Below are 19,674 nucleotides of genomic sequence, written 5' to 3'. Positions count from 1 at the left end.
GGGTTAGTGTTCTAATAAGAAGAGACACGAGGAGTGCCTGGATGGCTCACTTGCTTAAATGTCCAACTCCCGATTTCGGCTCAGGTCATGATCTTAACGGTCGTGAGATCAAGCCGCACGTCGGGTTTGGCACTGGTGGGCTCGGCACTGGACGTGGAGACTGCTTAATATGCTTAAGGTTCTCTCTCTCACTCTCCACCCATGCTCTCTCAAAAAAAAAAAAAAAAAAAAAAAAAAAAAAAGATACCAGAGAGGCTCACGCTCTCTCCCTCCCTCCCTCCCTCCTCCTCCCCCTTCCATGAGGGGACACAATGAAAAAGTAGTCTTCTCCAAGCCAGGAGGAGAGCCCTCACCAGGAGCAATTATCTGGGAGCAATTATCTCCCACTTAACAGAAGCAGAAATTCATTTCCGGGGAGAAATTTCATCCTGCATTAAATAGATCCTTGGAAGGATAATGCCGTTTGGCTCCACCGATCCCCACTCCTTCCTTCTTTCTGTTTTATTGAACGCTGGAAACGTTATCAAGGGAAGGACGTTTATCATTCTTGCTGAAAGCTCGGACCAGGGTAATTTTGCGCCTGCTTTTTCAATGATTGACACCACAACAAAGCTGGATTAAGTTCTCCCTTCTTTCTGCCCAGCATTCAACGTGCACCCCACTAATCCAATTTATACGAAATCCTCTCTCGTGAACAGGACAGCCTGTGGGTTTGCCCAGATCAGGCTGGCAAAGAGCAGTAGGCTCATTCATTAGCACAGGCTCACACCCCGAAGGGTTACCATGGCCTTCTGCCTGCTGGAGTCGCTTTCCAGTAGATATGGGCCTTTGTGTGCCCACGGGAATAATGCTAATAGTCCTGGCTAACATTTATTGAGCACTTGTTTTGAATGTGGTATTTCAAATGGATTATTATCTTGTTTAACTTTCACAGCAGCCCAGGAGGCAGGCACTCCTTGCTGTTCCTGCAGTAGATCAGCTCGCCCAGGGCCTTTGCACCTGTAGCTTCTTCAGCCTGATTTCCTCCCCCCACGTCAGCATCCCATGCTCCCTGGCCTCATGCAGGTCTTTGCTTAAATATCACCTTCTGAAGAGAAGCCTTTGCTGACCATCCATTCAAGATTTCAACAGGTTCCCTGCCCGACTGCTCCTTATCTCCCATCCTGCTTTATTGTTATCATCAGAGAACACACTTTTATCCTCAACCTGCTTACTTGTTTATTGTGTTTCCTCTTCTATCAGCATATAGGCTCCATGAGGACAATGGCTTGTTTTCAGAATGGGTTCTGGTACACAGACTCTCAGCAGATATCAGTTGAGTGAAAAAACAAATATAATTATCGCCATAACCATTTTACAGACCAAGAAAGAGAAGGTTTACAGAAATTAGCCAGTGTGCCCCAGGTTGTTTGGAAAACAAGAAATGAACCGATCCAGAATTAACCTGTGTCTCAGACCCTCAAGTCTTTACGGTGCTACCCTACAGCATCTGGCCAAACCCAAAGCCTTCTCTAGAAGTGTGGATGTGCTAGGAAATACGGAGACAGAACTGCCTACTCCTCCTGTAAAAACGTTCGCTTAAATTCAGCTTTAGTGTAACAGGGATTCACTTTAACCAAGGGACAACATGTGGTCCCTCCTGTGGCTCTAGGCACTGTGCTGGTTGAAATGCAACTGTCCAGAATTCAGTGCAACACCATGGGTAGGTCACTATATTTGTCTTGAGCAGATCTGCCGTGTGTCATGGACTGTTTGAACCTGGGGTGCAGTTGGTGAGACACATGCTACCCTCTGGGAGCTCACAGTTTGTGGCACAAAGCATGCACGATGGCTGTGGATGTTAAAGTCACATCTGTGTAGACAGGGTTGTGTGGGACTTTTTCACAGCCAGTTTGCTTACTAAGCTTGTCCGGCTTCATCTCATCGACATTGAGCCTGGGAAATGCATGGCTTTGCTAACTAGTTGAAACTAGGTTTGAATCTGGGCTCCTCCGTATTAGCTTCTCCGTTACTTCCAACTTTCCTGGGATGTTATAAGGAGTAGTGGTCATGGACATGCGTAGCACAGTGCCTGGGGCCTAGAGGGGGCCTATTAGTGGGCTCTGCCATCCTTGTTAGTTATCAGTGCCATTATTTATTATCATTTGGCTTCTGAGCAATAAATTCAGTGCCTACACATCAGTAGGAAGAACTTGGTTTGAGTTTTAAAGTCTACCCTGGGTAATAACAATAGCTCATTATTTAATGAAGGCTACCCTGTGTGTTAGTTGCTGTGCTGTTTTATTTTGTCCTATTTAATCCTCCTAACAATCCTAGGAGTTATGAATACCCATTTTACAGAAGAGTACACTGACCCATAGAGCAGTAATTAAGTCACTCTACTTGCCCCGGGTCACGTAGCTAATAAGCATAAAGCAAGCATGTGGATTGTTGCTGGAACCCTTACTCTTCACACCTACGCTGGAGTCCTCAGATAGTCCAGGCTGGGGGCTTATGAGGTGCCAGTCAGGGAAGCAACAGAATATACCAAAGCTGGAATCAAGAGACTGGCACTCAAGCCCTAATTTAGCCACTTATATGAGCGTCCTGAGCTTCCTCACTTTACTGAGTTCAGTCTTTGGAGTCTCGCTTTCCTCATCCATAAAATGAAGAGATTGCCCTAGATGTTGTCCAAGGGTCCTACCCACTCCATGGGTCTCTAATTCTGCAAGATGGCTCTTTCATTCCACCTGCCACAGGTCTCCCAGAGCCAGCATGCTGTGCCCTTAGAGTTAGAAAGACCTCAGTTGAAATCACAACTTTACCACCCACTAGCTGTGTGACTTTTCTCAGCCTCAGTTTCCTTATTTTCCAGCTGAATATAATCATCAAAATTTCTTGAAACAGTCCGGGGGATGAAATGATTATAATATACATGTAATAGGATGTCATCAGACATAAGGTGTTGTAATGAAGGGACTATGTATGAGGTGAATGGGCAGCACTGAAGGTATCAGCAAGGATGCTGAGGCACCAGAGATGAGCAGAAGCCACAAGCTGTTGCCACCTCTGGGCCAGGAAATGTGTGTTAGTTTCTCAGGATCTGCCATAACAAAGTATAACCTATCGGCTGGCTTAGCAGGAATACGTTCTCTTATAATTCTGGAAACTAGCAGTCCATGATCAAGTGTCCATAGGGTTGATTCATTTTGAAGCCTCTCTCCTTCGCCTGTAGTGACCACTTCTCCCCGAGCTTTGATTGACCCTCTGTGCCTATCTGTCCAGATTTCCTCTTCTTAGAAGGACACCAGCCATACTGGATCGGGGGCCATCTTGATGATGTTATTTGTACTTGACACCTCTTTAAAGATCTCATCTCCAAATCCAATCACATGATAAGGTACTGGGGGTTAGGACTTCAACTTGGGAATTTGGGGGGGGGAACACAGTTCAGCCCCTAACAAAATACAAAGAGAAGAAACCAGCATGGCTACCCTACATGGCTACCTACATGGCTACCCAGTAGAAGCGGAAGCAGGAGAGGACACTGGCACTGTAGGACACATTGCCCAAACTGGTAAGTGCATGAGAAGAGAACACCCTCTCTTTCCTCCCACCCTCCAGTCTGTGGCCAATGCCTCCAACTAGGAATCATCCAGCAGGGGTCGCAGGTAATTCTGTCTGTGGGGAAGCATCTCTTAGGGTGCAGAGAAGACCAGAGAGTGGGGCTGAAGCGGACAGATGGAGAATATGCCACTTGGCAAGGCATGTGCTGCATGAGAGACACTCCAGAAGTGCTATTTCTTTTCACTTCATAAATGGAGGGAGAAAAGTGAAGAAGGCAGCTGTGCACCCCTACCTACCTCACTGGCTGTCCTGCAGTACATGCTTTTTCTCTGAGCATGTGAACGTGTGAGTAGTGAAGAGGCGCACAATGCATCCTTCCATGTGGACTCACTTTGGTTAAGTCTGAAACTGCAAAAAGCTTCTTGCCCTTTCTGCGGGCCATTAGCTCCGCATTCAGCCAGGCTCTAGCACACGTTCGGCTGGTCAGAATCGCCCGGCCATCCACACCGCCTCGCCCTTCTTGGTAAGCAAATGAGACATCATCTTGTGCAGTGGAGCATCCAGCCAGACTGGTAAGGAGAGGCAGGCTCATTATTTGTAAAAAATTAAAATCTCCATGCCAACTAGCTGGTCAGCAGGTCTGACTTCTTTTCAGAGAATAATTATTTTTCCGTACCTGCTGAAATGTCACAGGGTTCCCGGCCCCCCAGACAGGTTCTGCTGTGCTGTCCTTGGCTCTTGCATCTACCTCTGGCTTTTCTAAGCGTTGTAATAGGCTCCATTTTGTTCAATGATAATTTTTTTTAATGTTTGTTTATTTTTGAGAGAGAGTGTGAGCAGGGAGGGGCAGAGGGAGAGAGGGAGACAGAGAATCCGAAGCAGGCTCCAGGCTCTGAGCTGTCAACACAGAGTCCAACATGGGGCTCAAACTCACAAACCGTGAGATCATGACCTGAGCCAGTCGGATGCTTAAATGACTGAGCCCCCCAGGCGCCCCTTACTGATAATTTTTAGATCTACCGCTTGGACTCTATATATTCTTTCCCATATACAGCTCCAGAAAATACTTTCCTCTTGCTGGAAGAGACAGGTCAGAGACTCTTTAATAACCACCTTAATGACAGTGGGCTGGGCATGGTCAGAATATCTCTTCAGTGTCTGTTGTCTCCTGCTATCTGATGGTCTGCCAATGAAAGCCTGTCCTTGTCTCAGAGCAGGTCCTGTACGAGACTCCATCTCCTGATGTGTTTTCTGGGTAGCAGGAGAGCCAGAACTACAGACCAGCAGGCATGGCTTCTGCCTTGGATTTTTTCTTATCACTCACTGTCTAAAATGGGCAAACTCTGGGGCTCCTGGGTGGTTCAGTTGGTTAAGCATCCCAACTTTGGCTCAAGTCATGATCTCGCGGTCTGTGATTTTGAGCCCCACATCGGGCTCTGTGCTGACAGCTCAGAACCTGGAACCCACTTCTGATTCTATGTCTCCCTCTCTCTGCCCCTTCCCTGCTCACACACTCTCTCTGTTTCTCTCTCTCTCAAAAGTAAATAAACATTAAAGAAAACTTTTTTCAATAAAATGGGCAAACTCACTTACCTTCTAAGACTTAATGATTATCTGAAAACTTACCCGAATCAGAAAAATGGCAGGAATAAGTTTGGCCGAAGACAGCAGTTTAGGGTGCTTGAGAATCAAGTGGATTTGGGGTCTTGGTGTTATGTCAGTTTCCTCGGCTGTTGTAAGTGCCAAGGACTCGGTGTCATCATCAGTTTATTCTTTCATGGCTCTGGATGCTAGGAGTCCAAATCAAGGTGTCTGCAGGGCCACGCTCCCTTCTGGGTTTCTCAAGGAGGATCCTTCCTTGTCTGTTCCAGCTCTGGCAGCACCAGGTGTTCCTTGGCTGTGGCTGTACCACTCCAGTATGTGCCCCTGTCTTCACTCTACATCTGTTTCTGTGTCTTCTCTTCTTATAAGGACACCAGTCATTGGGTTAGGGCCCATCCTTATTGAGTGTGGCTCATCTTAACTTAACTATACCTGCAAAGACCTTGTTTCCCACCAAGGTCCTATTCACAGGTAAGGGGGTATGATGTGGACACACCTTTCTGGGGGGACTCAGTTCACCCCATAATAGTGATTTTCCTCCACTTATTATTTGCAAAACACTGTCTGATTAAGAAGACCTACCTACAGGGCCACGTGGTGGCTCAGTTGGTTAAGCTTCTGACTTCAGTGTAGGTCATGATCTTGCAGTTCATGAATTCAAGCTCCGTGTTGGGCTCCACGCTGATGGTACAAAGCCTGCTTGGGATTCTCTCTCTCTCCCTCTCTCTGCCCCTTCCATGCTCTTTCTCTCAAAATAAATAAACAAACTTTTAAATAAGAAAAAAGACCTACCTATAGAATCTCCTTGGGTCTGTGCAGTTGACCAGGAATTATCTCCCTTATTTTGGTCCAGGAGTCTAGAAGGACCACACCGAGAGGAGTTGCAAGAGCTTGGTTGGAGAGAAATGGGGACCAGGAGACAAAGAGAAAGCCCAGGAGAAGGGTGGGCTCCTGGGGAAGTTGTGTTTGCTTTGTGCTGGTTATTTTACTTTGAGCCACCCACCAAGCCTTTTTGAACCTCAGTTTCCTCATAAAGATGAAGATAGGGGTGGGAGCATGGATTTGATAACTTTTTGAGGTTTCTTCTAGCTTAATATTCTTTGGTTCCACAAAACTAGCAATGTGGGCAGGGAACACCACCCACCCAGGAAAATCCAGGCAGCTCTGAGCAGTGGGTGTCTGTAAGTGCAGAACTGGACATAAATCAGCATCAGTCAGCTCCAAGACCCACAATCCTTTGCTTTAAAAGTGGACAAGGGCACCTTCGTGGCTCAGTCAGTTGAGCATCCTAGTTTGGCTCAGGTCATGATCTCACAGTTCGTGAGTTCAAGCCCTGTGTCGGGCTCTGTACTGACAGCTCAGAGCCTGGAGTCTGCTTCGGATTCTGTGTCTCCCTCCCTCTCCCTCTCCCTCTCCCTCTCCCTCTCCCTCTCTCTCTCTCTCTCTCTCTCTCTCTCTCTCTCTCTCTCTCTGCCCCTCCCCCACTCATGCTCTGTGTCTGTCTCTCAAAAATAAATAAACATTAAAAAAAAAGAAAAAAACCTCTCGTGCACTGCTAGTGGCTGTGTAAAGAGGAAGAAGCAATTGCAGTGTCTGCCTAGACTGCACGTGTGCACATCCCGGGACCCAGAAAGTCATACATATGATGCCAAGAGACCCAATCAGGGATGATTGTAACTTTCACGACTGGCAAAACCCAAATGTTCATCATCAATGTAATACGTAACTAGGGCGAGTTCTATCCACATGATAGGTTATATACAGCATTAGGTGAACAAAATGTCACGTGTAATAATGCGACTGGATCTCACAGGCATAGTTTTGAGTGAAAAGGCCAGTCATAAAAAGGCCACATACTATATGATTCAATTTACATAAAATTCAGAAACTGATAAAACGAAAGTATGATGTCAGAATTTGGGATAATGGCAACATGGCGGGTGTGTGTGCGTGTGACTGTAAAAGGCATTCTAGTCTGTCAGTGATGTTCTGTTTCCTTGTCTGGGGTCTAGTTCCAGCAAGGAGTTCAGGGGTCTGAAAACTCGTGAAGCTGTGCACTTAGGGTCCCTGTGGTTTTCTGAATGTATATGATACTACAATTAAAAGTTTCCTGTAAGTCGCAAAAACAAAAATGCTCTTCAAGTCTTGGTTGAAAGTGTTTGGCAATCAGGGCACCTGGGCGGTTAAGCGTCTGACTGTTGATTTTGGCTCAGTCGTGGTCTCACAGTTCATGGGATCAAGCCCCACTTTGGGTTCCAGTATGACCGTGTGGAGCCTGATTGGGATTCTCTCTCTCCCTCTCTCTGGCCCCTCCAACCTCCCCCCACCAAATAAATAAACTTAAAATAAGTGTTTGCCAGCCACCAAACCCTTCATGTTCTTAGCCATATCACAACCATAGCCAAATACATTCTGTCCAGTGACAGATATATTTTTGAACCAAGCCTGCCCTTCTCCAGAACACCCCTCTCTGTTTGAACACCCGTAGATCCTTCCCACTCTGGCGTGCGGGAACCACTCTGTTTTCCATCTCTGTGTATCTGGTGCATAGAAATTCCTCAATAAATATTAACTGAATGGATGATTGAGTGAGTGAATGACCACCAGCCTCTTGTAAGGTATGAACTGACCTTTGTTTCCTGTCCATCCACACTTTCAGAAATCCCAGCAAATGTAGGCTTCAGGTGGGAGGATCTCCATTTTCTCTCTGTGCTCAAGAGCTTTCAGAAACGAAAAGATTTAACAAACAAAAAGTAGAAGCTTTTAATTTATGTGATCAAAAGTGAGTCCCAGGTAAAATCAGCAGGGGATTTTAAATTAAGTGGTTTTTAATAAACTCACTTTCTCGTGGGTCACGCGGGAGAAGAGAAATGTAGAACTTCAAAGCGGGAGAGGAAAGTGGTGATTTTGAGGGTCATCTTCGTGAATGTTTCTGGGATGAGAGCCCACATGTTCCCCTGAGCCCCTGGTACAGAAGATGTGCAGTACCCACTTAAGGCTTTCTTAAGGTTTCTTGTTTCTCTGGTTCAAACCAGCAAAACCACGGGAAATGCTGAGGGACGAGGGGAACAGATTTGTATCTTCATGTGTTGGTCCCTGCAGTGCAGATAGAGAGCCAAGAAAAGGCAGACAGAAGCCAGTGAGGGCTCAGAATGAAGGAAAAGCAACATCCTACCAGATTCCTGGGGAAAAGGGGAGAAGAGGTCCTGGTAAATAAATCTGGGAAATGCTGGATGCAGTAGCCCCCTTTGAGATTCACTGTGCACACAGATACAGCCTACTGTGTTTAACTGACCATCTCCTAAACTTAATTTACTGATTTGACCCTGTTTCCCACACACCTGTTGGCATCCTGCAGGACACCACGCAATACATTGTGACTTAGCACGAGTGTAAGAACAGGGGTCTCATCTGAAGCCTGCTCTGATCTCGTCTGAAGGAGTCATGTGGCCACTTCGGACCTCAGTTTCCCCTGAACTAAGAAAGTACGTGGTCTGAATTAACCAACCCAATTCTGGCAGTATTCTTGAGCTTGACTAAAGAGTGGAAGCAGGTTGCATAGAAAGAAAGGAAGAAAATAGTGGCAGACTCTTTCAAGCAGAATGCTTGCACAATCTAAAGAATGTAGGCAGGAGGTGGTGGGACACGAGCTGAGGTCTGAGTTGAGTGGGCCCAGACACAGAAAGAAGAGGGTCTCTGTGCCACCCAGGAGAGAGAGATGACATGATAGCTCTGAAACACTGTCCTGACTGCGTCTCTCTCCAACTGGTCACCTGTGCTCCCTTGTAGCTGATCAGGCCCCACTCTATGGGGAAACCCTCCCTTTCCTGGCCTCCTGTAATGCCTGATCTCCCGTATGTTTTCGTGCAAGTAAACTGCTTATGGCCTGTGGTCTTCACACAGTCCTTCAAGCATTTACTTATGTTTTCTAAAGAGCTACCTGACTTGTTTTGGCTTTGGGCCACTGATTCAGCTAAGTCTTGTCGTATCCAGTCATGAGCATGTGCACACACACACACACACACACACACACACACACTGGGAGGCAACATGGCATGGTTGAAAGGCTACAGGTCAAAGGGTGAGACTAATTTTGCCCCTCACTAGCTAGGTGAGTGTAAGATGGGGATGATCTATCCACCTTGCAGGATTGTCCTAAGGCTTGGAGGCCCTGTAAGCAAAGCCCATCTCTAGTATGCAGCAGTTGCTTGAGAAATGGCGGTGTTATCAACCCTGGTACCGTGTTTAGTCTCTTCTCCTTGCACTTCCATTGGTAAGAACCAGTATGTGGCTCTTTGAAAAAAGCATGATTTTCTCCCTCCTCTCTTCATAGACCTCCCCCTTGCTTTCCCTGCCATCTTGGCTAGCAAGCTATTGCTACATGTTCAGTTTGGAAAACAGAAACATTGCCCTCTGATCCACAGATGAAACACCCTACCACTGGACCAGATGTTCGCAGGAGAAGCCTTTGATTTTTAATTTATTTATTCATTGATTTATTTAGTGTTGGTCTCTTAGGCTCCCAGCACAACAGCTGAAGGTAAAGCCGTGCCAGCCCCATGCCTCCCAGCCAGCTCCGTGGGGAGTCCCTGTCAAATGGAAGGCGTGCTGCCTCTGTGCAGAGTGCTGGCCTCCAGGGCCGAGGGCTCTCTCTGTGCTCCCAGATCCGGGCAGCAAGTATGGAAACGGGAGGAATTGTGCAGTAGCAAATACCAGCCAAAGGCCAAAGTCAAGGTCTTTGGTACCACCATCCCCCTGACAGCAGGAAAGCGCTGTCAAAGTCTGACTCAGGGCAAGCCCCGCAAAGCCAAATCTGTGTCGTTTCGGCTCAAAAGGGTCCAATTTCAAAAGGAGCCGTCTTCATCATTTTAACCAATATTCACTCAAAAAGCTTGTTCCCACATTGAATGCATGCATATAATTTGTATTCATTCTAGTGGGAATTATGCAAGTTGAGTGAGTGATAATTAGGCACCTTAATGAGGAAATGTATAGTTTCTGTAACTGTTATTTATAAGCTTTTATGTACCACTTCATATTTTCAAAGCCCTTTACAATCATTAATTAGGATATCTCCCCAGCACCATAGGAGTGAGGTCAATAAACAGCTAGAGCTCTGTTTCTGTGGGAAATGTTGTTTTTCAGCTCTTGTACAATCTGTGTGCAAACTCCTAACCTTTGAAGAAACAGGTAGATTCTCTTATGAGTGTGTACCGTGTGATTGTATTTAACAGTCTATACAGACTTCCTAGCTGCTTAGAAACATCATTTATGCACATAATTTTACTTATGGTAGATTTTCTTTCCTTTATTATTATTTTTTTCTTCCTTGTAGGTCACATCCCTTAGCTGCCACTTAATAACCCCAGGGGACCTCCTAATCATGCTGGTTGTGACACCATAAGCTGACTATTTGACAGAAATCTGAGGAAGAATATAGGCTTGAAGATATTTCAAATATTTTGAGTGTCCGGGGCATTCCACACATGAGGGGATTTTAAAGAGTTTTAGAAAGACAAGTTAATTTAGGCTAGTAAGTGAATTACTAGGCATGCATATTTATTATCAATTAATATTTCTCAGTTCAGCCATATTAAGTACTGTGCCTGCTGTGCTAGATACTTTTTTTTTTTATTTGAGGGAGAATCTTAAGCTGGCACCACGTGCTCAGCACGGAGCCTGATGCAGGGCTCAGTCCCACGACACTAGGATCATGACTCAAGCTGAGATCAAGAGTCAGCTTCTCAACCGACTGAGCCACCCAGGCACCCCTAGATACTTCATAATGTTGTGGGATTTTTATTTTGAGGTAGGAAATAATAGATCGTGGCCTATACCAGATACTTTTAAAGATACACTTTTTTAAAAAGTCCTCCTAGTCATGTTGAGTTAATGTGGGATTGTCCCCATATATTCTAGGTAAGGCACTGGGGCTCAGAATCCCAGTGGCTTTTTTCAAGAGAACTTGGTGGTAAGTGATGATGTCAGGACTCAAACCCAGGGCTTCTGTTTTCAAGTCCAGTTGGAAAAACTTGAGGTTTCCACTTAACATACAGTTTCCTCTTGTGTGACAGCTACAGAAACGCCTGTATTCCCAGAATCCACTCAACTGCATCAGCGTGAGGATGTGAGGATATTTATTGTACAAATAACCCGTGGTTAATTACAGATTTATGAGCAAAGACAAATGGTTTCACCCATGCTAGACAATTTTATGTGGCCGCTTTTTAACTTTCTTTTTTGGGGAGAAGAGGGGGAAATGGGTCATTACCTTTTAAGGTCTGCTGTTCAAATGTGGTGGAAAATAATCTGCTACCTGATAGGCAGTCACAGCCCTGAAGGGACAAGCGTGTCTGGCTTGACCTTCACACAGGTGATCCTTCTTGCATCCTTTGAGAGGCTGCAGGTTAGACAGGATTCAGCTTTCAGGTTGGACATCATTTTTTTCAGGAAGCTTTTCCCTAATGCTTCCTCCCACACTCAGATCACATTTCCCAGTCCCAGATCCCATGCTTCTTACCCCATCTTGTATCTGTCACAGTGTTTACATTGTCTTGATTGCCCATCTCCCTTCCCTATTAGATCTTGCTCCCTAAGAGCAAGGACTGCGTTTTACAAACCGCTAAGTCACCAGCTAACCCAGTGAATCGTAGGATGCTCAAAACATACCTCTAAATGAATTGTAGAAGAAATAACTTCTGAATGCAGGCTGCGTGAATAAAGACCGGACAGGATCCCCGCTGGTTTGTTTGACAAGTCAAGAGAAGCTCACATATGGCCAGGCTGTAGGTCCTGGGAGCCCTGATTCCCATGAGCTTTTGTTGGCCTGTGTTGGCCAAGTACGCACTTGGCATTAATGTTTAGCATGAGGCAGCTGTTTCAAAACATTGAGACAGGGGCTCCTGGCTGGCTCAGTCAGTAGAGCATGTGACTTTTGATCTGGGGTTAAGTTCAAGCCCCACAGTGGGTGTAGAGAGTACTTAAAATCTTTAAGGGGAGCCTGAGTGGTTCAATCAATTAAGCATCCAACTTTAGCTCAGGTCGTGATCTCACGGTTTGTGGGTTCTAGCCCTACATCAGGCTCTGTGCCAACAGCTCAGAGCCTGGAGCCTACTTTAGATTCTATGTCTCCCTCTCTCTCTCTGCCCCTCCCCTGCTCATGCTATGTCTCTGAAAAATAAATAAATGTTAAAAAAATTTTTTAAAAAGACTTTGCCGTATTTCTAAAAAACAAAAAACAAACAAAAAAAAACTTAAAAAAAAATCAAGACATACATACATACATCCCATAGACCTTGCTGGCACAGGGGATACACCGGCTTCATTAGTTCTAATGTTCTACGATAAAGACCCTTTTCTAGATGGGGCTGTGGGAGACATTTACCATGACATTGGAAAGTCACTTCGTAGCACCTCACTTCCCACGTCTATCCAGAAACGATGATGAGTAGCCTGTCTCCTTTCTAAGGATATGGTGGAGTCAGAAGTGGATAAATGTGGAAACTCTTAAATGCAGAAGCTGACAGTGAAGTTCATAAACTTTATAACATGTTCGTTCACGAGTTTTTGTTTGTTTTGGATTCTGATTGAATCAGGGATGGGCAGTAGTATATTTAGTAAACATTCTGGATTCTGATGAGAAAGCCAAACTGCATATTGGCTTGTCAAGTTTGCAAAGAGAGAGATAGTTAAGTGGCAAAGTGCGATTGATTGTGCCAGCTTTGCTGCATAGTCTGACGGAAGGAAAAAAGTAAATGTGTGGCTGTAATTCCTGTGGAATTATAATTCCTGGCTAAGGAATTACAGCTTGTTCTTTAGGCTTCCTGAGATACTAGAGGCCTTTGAGCCTGTGAAGTGACCTGATAAAGCAACATTTCAGGTTGGCTTTTCTGAAACAGACCCAGTTGTGGTCATTCCCTTGCTCAAAATCTTTCGCTAGCTCCCAGGTGCCCTCAGCAGGACTTTCCAACCAGTGTGGCACACGTGGGTAATAGATGTGCCAAAATAGTGATCCCATCAGCCATCGGGGCCCCTGAATGGGGCCTGGAGCAGCCAGACCCCTGGGTCAGCCTTTCCAGCCCCGAGCAGGTTGTAAGGATCTCATGTTCTATGTAAGAAATGACATGAAAATGGTTGGAAAGCACCTCTTGCACAGATACGAGCCCTTCCTGATCCATCCCTGCTCACGTGTTCAAGGTCATGTCCTGACATTTGTGCCAAAACACTCTATTTCAGCCATCCAGCCATCACACACACCTGTTCCCACACGTCTTACTGCTCTGCCTTTGTCCGTGTTTCTTCAGATGTCCCCCTCGTGTCTGCCTGGCCTGATCAATTCAGGCTGACCACGCCCCCCCCCCCCCCCCCCCCCGCCGCCGCCCTCCCCAGACTCTCTTAATGAACAGTGCACGTTCTCAGTGTTCACAGCCCTGGCCTTGAATCATGATGCTTAATGTGTCTTCCACAGATGGGCATGACCAAGACTAAATGCTCTCCATCCAGTAAATATGTGTTGAATTAATATTTTGAATAAAACCCAAGAAATTGGGAAAAGTAGGGAAGAAAAACATGTACAGGTCTGTTTCAGTTGTTTGCACAAAATAGGTGCTCAATAAATAACCACCAAATGAGTGAATAAAGGAAGAGATGCAAAAGCCATTTAAAAAAAATTTTTTTAATCTTTATTTATTTTTGAGGGAGTGAGAGAGAGACCGAGTGAGAGCAGGGGAGGAACAGAGAGAGAGGGAGACACAGAATCCGAAGCAGGCTCCAGGCTCCCAGCTGTCAGCACAGAGCCCAACGTGGGGCTCAAACCCACTAACTGTGAGATCATGATCTGAAGACACTTAACTGACTGAGCCACCCAGGCACCCCTGGTTTTTCTTTTGAGAGAGAGAGACAAAGAGAGACAGAGTGTGAGCAGGGGAGGGGCAGAGAGAGAGGGAGACAGAATCCGAAGCAGGCTCCAGGCTCCCAGCTGTCAGCACAGAGCCCGATGCGGGGCTTGAACCCATGAACCGTGAGATCATGACCTGAGCCGAAGTCAGACGCTCAACCGACTGAGCCACCCAGGCGCCCCGCAAAAGCCGTTTTAAATGTAGCATCTGTGGGATGCTGCAATGGCCCAAACACGAGAGAGGAGAGAGAGTAGTTCGAGATGTTTCGGGGCACGTGGCACCATCAACACAGCGATCCTTGCACAGTTTTGGAGGCTGGACCCCAGCTCACCTCTCAGCCATGTGCCCCACAAATTGAGATTAGGACGCTGACTGCAGCATCGTTTGTAACAGGAGAAACAAAGGAAGCAGCCAGAATGTTGTTCAGTCAGGCAATGCATAAATAACTTGTGGTATATTTTTATAATGAGTGAAGTGATTGCCATGAATAGACTAGATATTGCAATCTTAACATGGTTAAGTCTTAAAGACGTAATGTTGGGTGAAAAGGTAAATGAGAATTGAGAAATGAAATACTCTAAAGGCATCATAGATTGTTAATTAATATATGCACAGAGAATAAAACTATAAAAATATGCATGGAAATGAAACCCAACCACCTCAGGATAGTGGTTACCCTTGGGAGAGAGAGAGAGAGAACCAGAGTGGGATGAAGGAGCTTTTGATTTATCTGTCATGTTTTATTATTCACAGCAAATGTGGCAATATATTAGCATTTATTAAATTGGGGTGGTGGGTATTTGTCATATTAGTTTCTAGACTTTTCTGGTGGTTTGAAATAGTTCATGCTTTTAAAAATCAACATGACAACACCCAGTGCTCATCGCAACAGGAGCACTGGATGTTGTATGGAAACCAATTTGACAATGAATTTCAAGAAAAAAAAGTCATCACATAAAAAAAAAAAAAAAAAAGGCTAGGTAACTGGGAGAATAACCCCACATTTCTGCATTTAGTCTTCTGGTCTAGACATTTGCCTCTCTTCAACTAGTCTGGGAAACAGGGTGGAATCACATTGGCCACAGAGGACTTGCCAAGTCTTAATACCCATTAAAAAGCATTAGTTCTCAGTTCAGTCCCCTGAGACTGATAGATCTCCCATTGACATCTCTAGAGGCTTCAAAATGTGCATTAATATCCTCCATCTTGTTTGTAGCCTCCACTCCCTTCCCATTTTTTCTGTATATTAGAGCACCTATCCAACCTAATTAGGATTAGTTTCTACAGTAAGATGAAATTGTTTTACGTGTTAGGGATCTATTTTCCTGAATCTATCACTATATTCTCTTGGCTTGTAACTCTGTAAATTTTTTCTTTTCTTTCTCCACAAGAAGCAAATAATATGCTTATGGTGAATTTTACTATTTCTGAAATTGCTTCTGTGAACAGTTTCAGCGCCTGCACTGACTGGCGAGGGTCAGCTGTGTGCCCGGTCTTCCCAATGGGGTGTTCAGTGAGATTACTTTGGTAGTTTGAAATCAGCCACGATAGGAGAATTTACACCATAGGAACCAGCAGATGCCACAAATCACATTTTCAGGTTTCCCCCCTCCCCCCCCGGGAGCTTGTGGCTAAACATTTACCAGTGTACCACGAATGGATATAACAGCTTTCTGAGTTGCACAGGGCAAGTAGCATTTTTCTCATTTTACACATATAGAAACCAAATGTCACCAAAGGGAAAAAGTCTTGGCCTGAGTCCCTGGGCTCGGGTGCTGAGGCTTCGGCTTTTGTGGTGTAGATGAGGGAACACTAGCCTTGGAGCCAGGCAGATCTGAGTTTGAAGCTGGTGTAGCTTCTCTGGTACTGTGAATTGTTCCAGAGTCTGACTTAGTTTCTCAGTTTCCCCACCTAAGAAATAAGGGTGACAATATCTAACCTGCAGTGATCTTGGGAGCAAAAAGGGAAAAGATACGTGCAAAAACTGAGCAAACCATAAAAGATGTGCAAAGGATGTAATTTAACCCTTTGGCTTAACGAGTTCAGATCTGTGTATTACCCCATTATTACCGCTACCATATATATATATATTTTTTTTTTCTTATTTCATCTTTACCTGACCAAACACCTTTGACTAAATGGTGAATTTACTTTTTTTCTCCAAATATGTGCCACTGGAATAGGTTTATAAAAAAAAAAAAAACTCCCAGAGTTGACATTTATATGTGATTTGGGGAATCAGATTCTCTCCAAAACTCTTAGAAACGTATGTACTAGGTATCAACTCAGATCATTTGTCAACTGCCTGGAGTTTTCTCCGCTGAGCTTTCTGCTGAGCTCAGCATCCTGAGGAGGATTGATTTGGGAGCCCATGGGTGCTACAGTTCCATCCACCAAATTAACTGCAGTGGCCTGCAGGGAAATTCTCCTGGTTCCTCGTGTTCTGTGCTCTGTGTATTCTCTATATGCTCTAACTGACCTGGAAGTAGACAGCTGCTTCTGAGTCATTCAGCAAAGCCAAAATGTGCTTTTCTTTTTAGGCTTTTACTAGTTAATTTTTACCTGAGTAATAAATTGAGTTGTTTTAACATTAAAAAAATAATAACAACAGCAGGGTATGCAATGGCAGTTTGTCTCTCTGCACGACCCCCCATTGACCCAGGTCCCTCCCCGTAAAAACTAACAAAAGAAAGATGGAGTGCATCTTAGAGACCAAGCATCAGCACCACCTTCACTGTAGTTTACATCTGTGTTCGTTGTGGGGACCAGAGAAGACTTTGGCAATCAGAACACTGAGGCAAGCTCCCATGGCTTGTCAATAAATGCAAAGCAAATCAGCCAGTCTCACCTAGAAAAAAGTCACAGAGGAGCCGCTTTGTGCGTGTAAAGATAAACAGCATATAGGGTACAGATGCCTTCCATCAGCTACACCTAGGGAGGTTGTCCTGTCTCTGGGGCAAAAACACAGGGAAGAACCAAATGCTTCTTGGGAGTGTAGTACGTATCAGGTGCAATACGAGGCTCTTTTCAAGATTAGCGTGGCAGAATCTCCATAGTACAAATGTACCGCTTTAACCTGCTTTAAGTGTGCAGTTCAGAAGCATTAAGCACATCGACGTCATGCCACTGTCTCCACCTCCCCTCTCCAGAAAGCGCGAGGCTCTTCGGCCCATCTCACTTAGTGTCGGCCACAGTCTTCGATGCTATTGTCATGTTTTCCAGCAACGAAGATGTTCAGAGAGACTGTTTGAAGTCTCATCCTGAGTCACTGGCAGAGCCTGGGATTGAACCCAGGTATGTTCGTCTCCAAGACGTGGACAGGTGTGTCTGGCTGTCTGTCTGACTGTCATTTTTTCCTTCTTCCACCCTATGCTGTTGCCTAGGGGTGATCCTGCTGCTTCTGGACAAACTACGGAAGATGAAATGGGAACAGATGTGGCGGCTGACCGCAGAGAGGGAGCTGATGGGCATGCTGTCCACATCCTTAGCGGACCAGGTGAGTGGCGAGGTGAGAAGGTGCAGTTGTTCTTGGACGCCCTGTGCAGTTTCTCCAGGAAGCTTGAAAGTAGAGGGGTCTGAATGATGTCTCCACCTGTCGTGTGACCCATTCATCACTTCCTTCAGCAGACCTTCACTGCATGCTGCGTGAGCCAAGGATGACGTTCAGAGACAGGATTGCAGAGGTAAATGAAGGACGTCGTCCTTGGCCTCAGAGAGCTTCTAGCTTATTAAAGGAGACTGATGAGGAGGCATTCGGAGGAGCTTGCTGTCTTCATCTTGGTGTGGGGTGCATAGAACACCACAGCACATTTCCCAGACAAGGTTACATTCGCTTTTCCGGCACATAGGGTCTAACTTTAAAAGCAATGCCTTTCACTTAGATCCCCGTGCTATGACCCTATCCTCAAGGGAAATGCATTTAAATGGAAGAGACAAACTACCTGTCTTGAATAACCAGCTTCTAATCCAGGCGATCTGAAAAAGTCTGTGAACGCCACCATTGATGTGAATGCATAAAAATCCCATTCCTCATTTTTGCTAGCAAATGCAGGTGCCCGAGCCTTTGACCTTGGCTCTGCCAGGCTCACACATTTAGATTTTGAGTTCCCTGTGGTGTAGATGGCTGTGTTGAAACGGGGAGAAGACTTGTCTGGGTTCTCTGTGTTTTACCCGTTACTGTTCATCCAAAAAGCAAGTGCAGTCCCATGTTTTTGCCCGATGTTCAACTGTCTGAGTCACTGAATTTTTGTCAAGTTTTCTAATACAGAGGAAACAAGAAACTCTGTAGGGTGACTTTACTATTTTTTTTTTTTAGCATTGTTATTATTCAGTGTTTCCCAAGCAGCCAGAAACTAATTTCCTTTTTCAAACATGAGATCTGGTATAATGAATGAGTTAAAAATTACCCAGGTAGCTGTTTTAAACCTGAGGGGAAAATTGTCCTCCATCATCATATTTTAAGTCAGGTCACAATGACTCCAGCATGTCCCCAAAAGCTAGCAGTTGCATATCTGTGTCCAATGAGGGTAGTTTATCCAGTCATCTCCTTCTGCGAAGGCACATAATTCACCCCCCGGCACCAGCTGTCAGCAGCTAGTTAATAAGTGTGGTCTGGTGCGACGAGAGCTTGGAGAAAAGCCCAAAAGAAGGAAAACTCCCTAGAAAAGTCGGAGTTGGATTTGGAGGTGGGGAGAGCGTCCTCGGGCACCATGGCCTGCAAGAGTCCAAGGCGCATCCATCATCGAGTCCCCGCCAAAAGCCCCAGGAAGAACTGATGAAACAAGATCTATAATTTGTCTCGGCCCCTGAATGAGCAGAGCAGTTGTCATCATGCAGTTTCCTCTCCAGGAGGCCCAGGATGGATGACACAGGGCTCCTGGATGAGGTGGGAAGAGGGGTGGAAAAGTGACTTCATTTCATCTGTGCTGGCTCCGGTATGAAAGACCAGCCATGTCTGCTCCCACGTCCCCTTGCCGGATGGCGCCTCCTGAGGCCAGCAGAGCCCGTGAGCTTCAAGCACGCTTGGGGCGCTCCCCCGTCCGTTCCAAGGGGAATGCCTCACAGCGCAAGCCAGCCTGTGCTCAGAGCAGGAGCCTAAAGAGAGGCCTTTGCACAGGAGGTGCTGTGCCCGTGAGCTGGCCTCCTAAGTGAAACGCTCCTGACCATTCTATCTCTGGCTTTTATCTCCCAGGATATTTTCAACGCTGTCATCAAACAGAACCCCTTCCTCGTGTATCAGCTCCCCTGCTTCTGGAATGTGCAGCTGTCGGACCACACCCGCTCTGAGCAGTGCTACAGGGACGTGTCTGATCTAAAGGTAGAGGAAGGACAGGTTGCAGTGGATGCAGGGCCCATGGCCGGAGGTGGAGGGAGGTGTCCTGCGGTGGTGGCCGGTGGATGGAAGCCAGATGGGGAGGGCTCTTCGGGGGATGAATGTCTCTGAGCTTTGTGTGCATGTGGTGAGAGAGATAAGGACACAGAAGAGCAGAGAGAATGTGCTTTTCTCCTTTGTTTTCTTTTTTTCTCTTGTTTGGGCTTTCTAGAAAGCGTAAGAACCAGCTTGCGTGGTTCTTCTTCTTGCCACCTGCTGCTGGCTGTTTTGGTTCCTGTCCGTTCCCCAAAGCCAGTC

General features: G+C 45.8%; 1 protein-coding gene across 4 annotated transcripts in view; it reads left to right on the top strand.

Annotated features, from left to right (window-relative positions):
- LARGE1 (LARGE xylosyl- and glucuronyltransferase 1) overlaps positions 1-19,674 on the top strand; it is a 538,054-nt gene that overhangs the window by 438,535 nt on the left and 79,845 nt on the right. For all 4 annotated transcript variants that reach the window (XM_053226710.1, XM_027070898.2, XM_053226711.1 and 1 more), the window contains 2 exons: positions 17,429-17,541; positions 19,237-19,362. In XM_053226710.1, the coding sequence (XP_053082685.1) occupies positions 17,429-17,541; positions 19,237-19,362 (239 nt within the window). The remainder of the gene's footprint in view (positions 1-17,428; positions 17,542-19,236; positions 19,363-19,674) is intronic.

Source organism: Acinonyx jubatus, chromosome B4 (assembly GCF_027475565.1).
Source record: "Acinonyx jubatus isolate Ajub_Pintada_27869175 chromosome B4, VMU_Ajub_asm_v1.0, whole genome shotgun sequence".
Lineage (NCBI taxonomy): Eukaryota > Metazoa > Chordata > Mammalia > Carnivora > Felidae > Acinonyx > Acinonyx jubatus.
The sequence above is the reverse complement of the archived record's forward strand: the minus strand, read 5'-3'. Positions and strand labels throughout refer to the sequence as shown.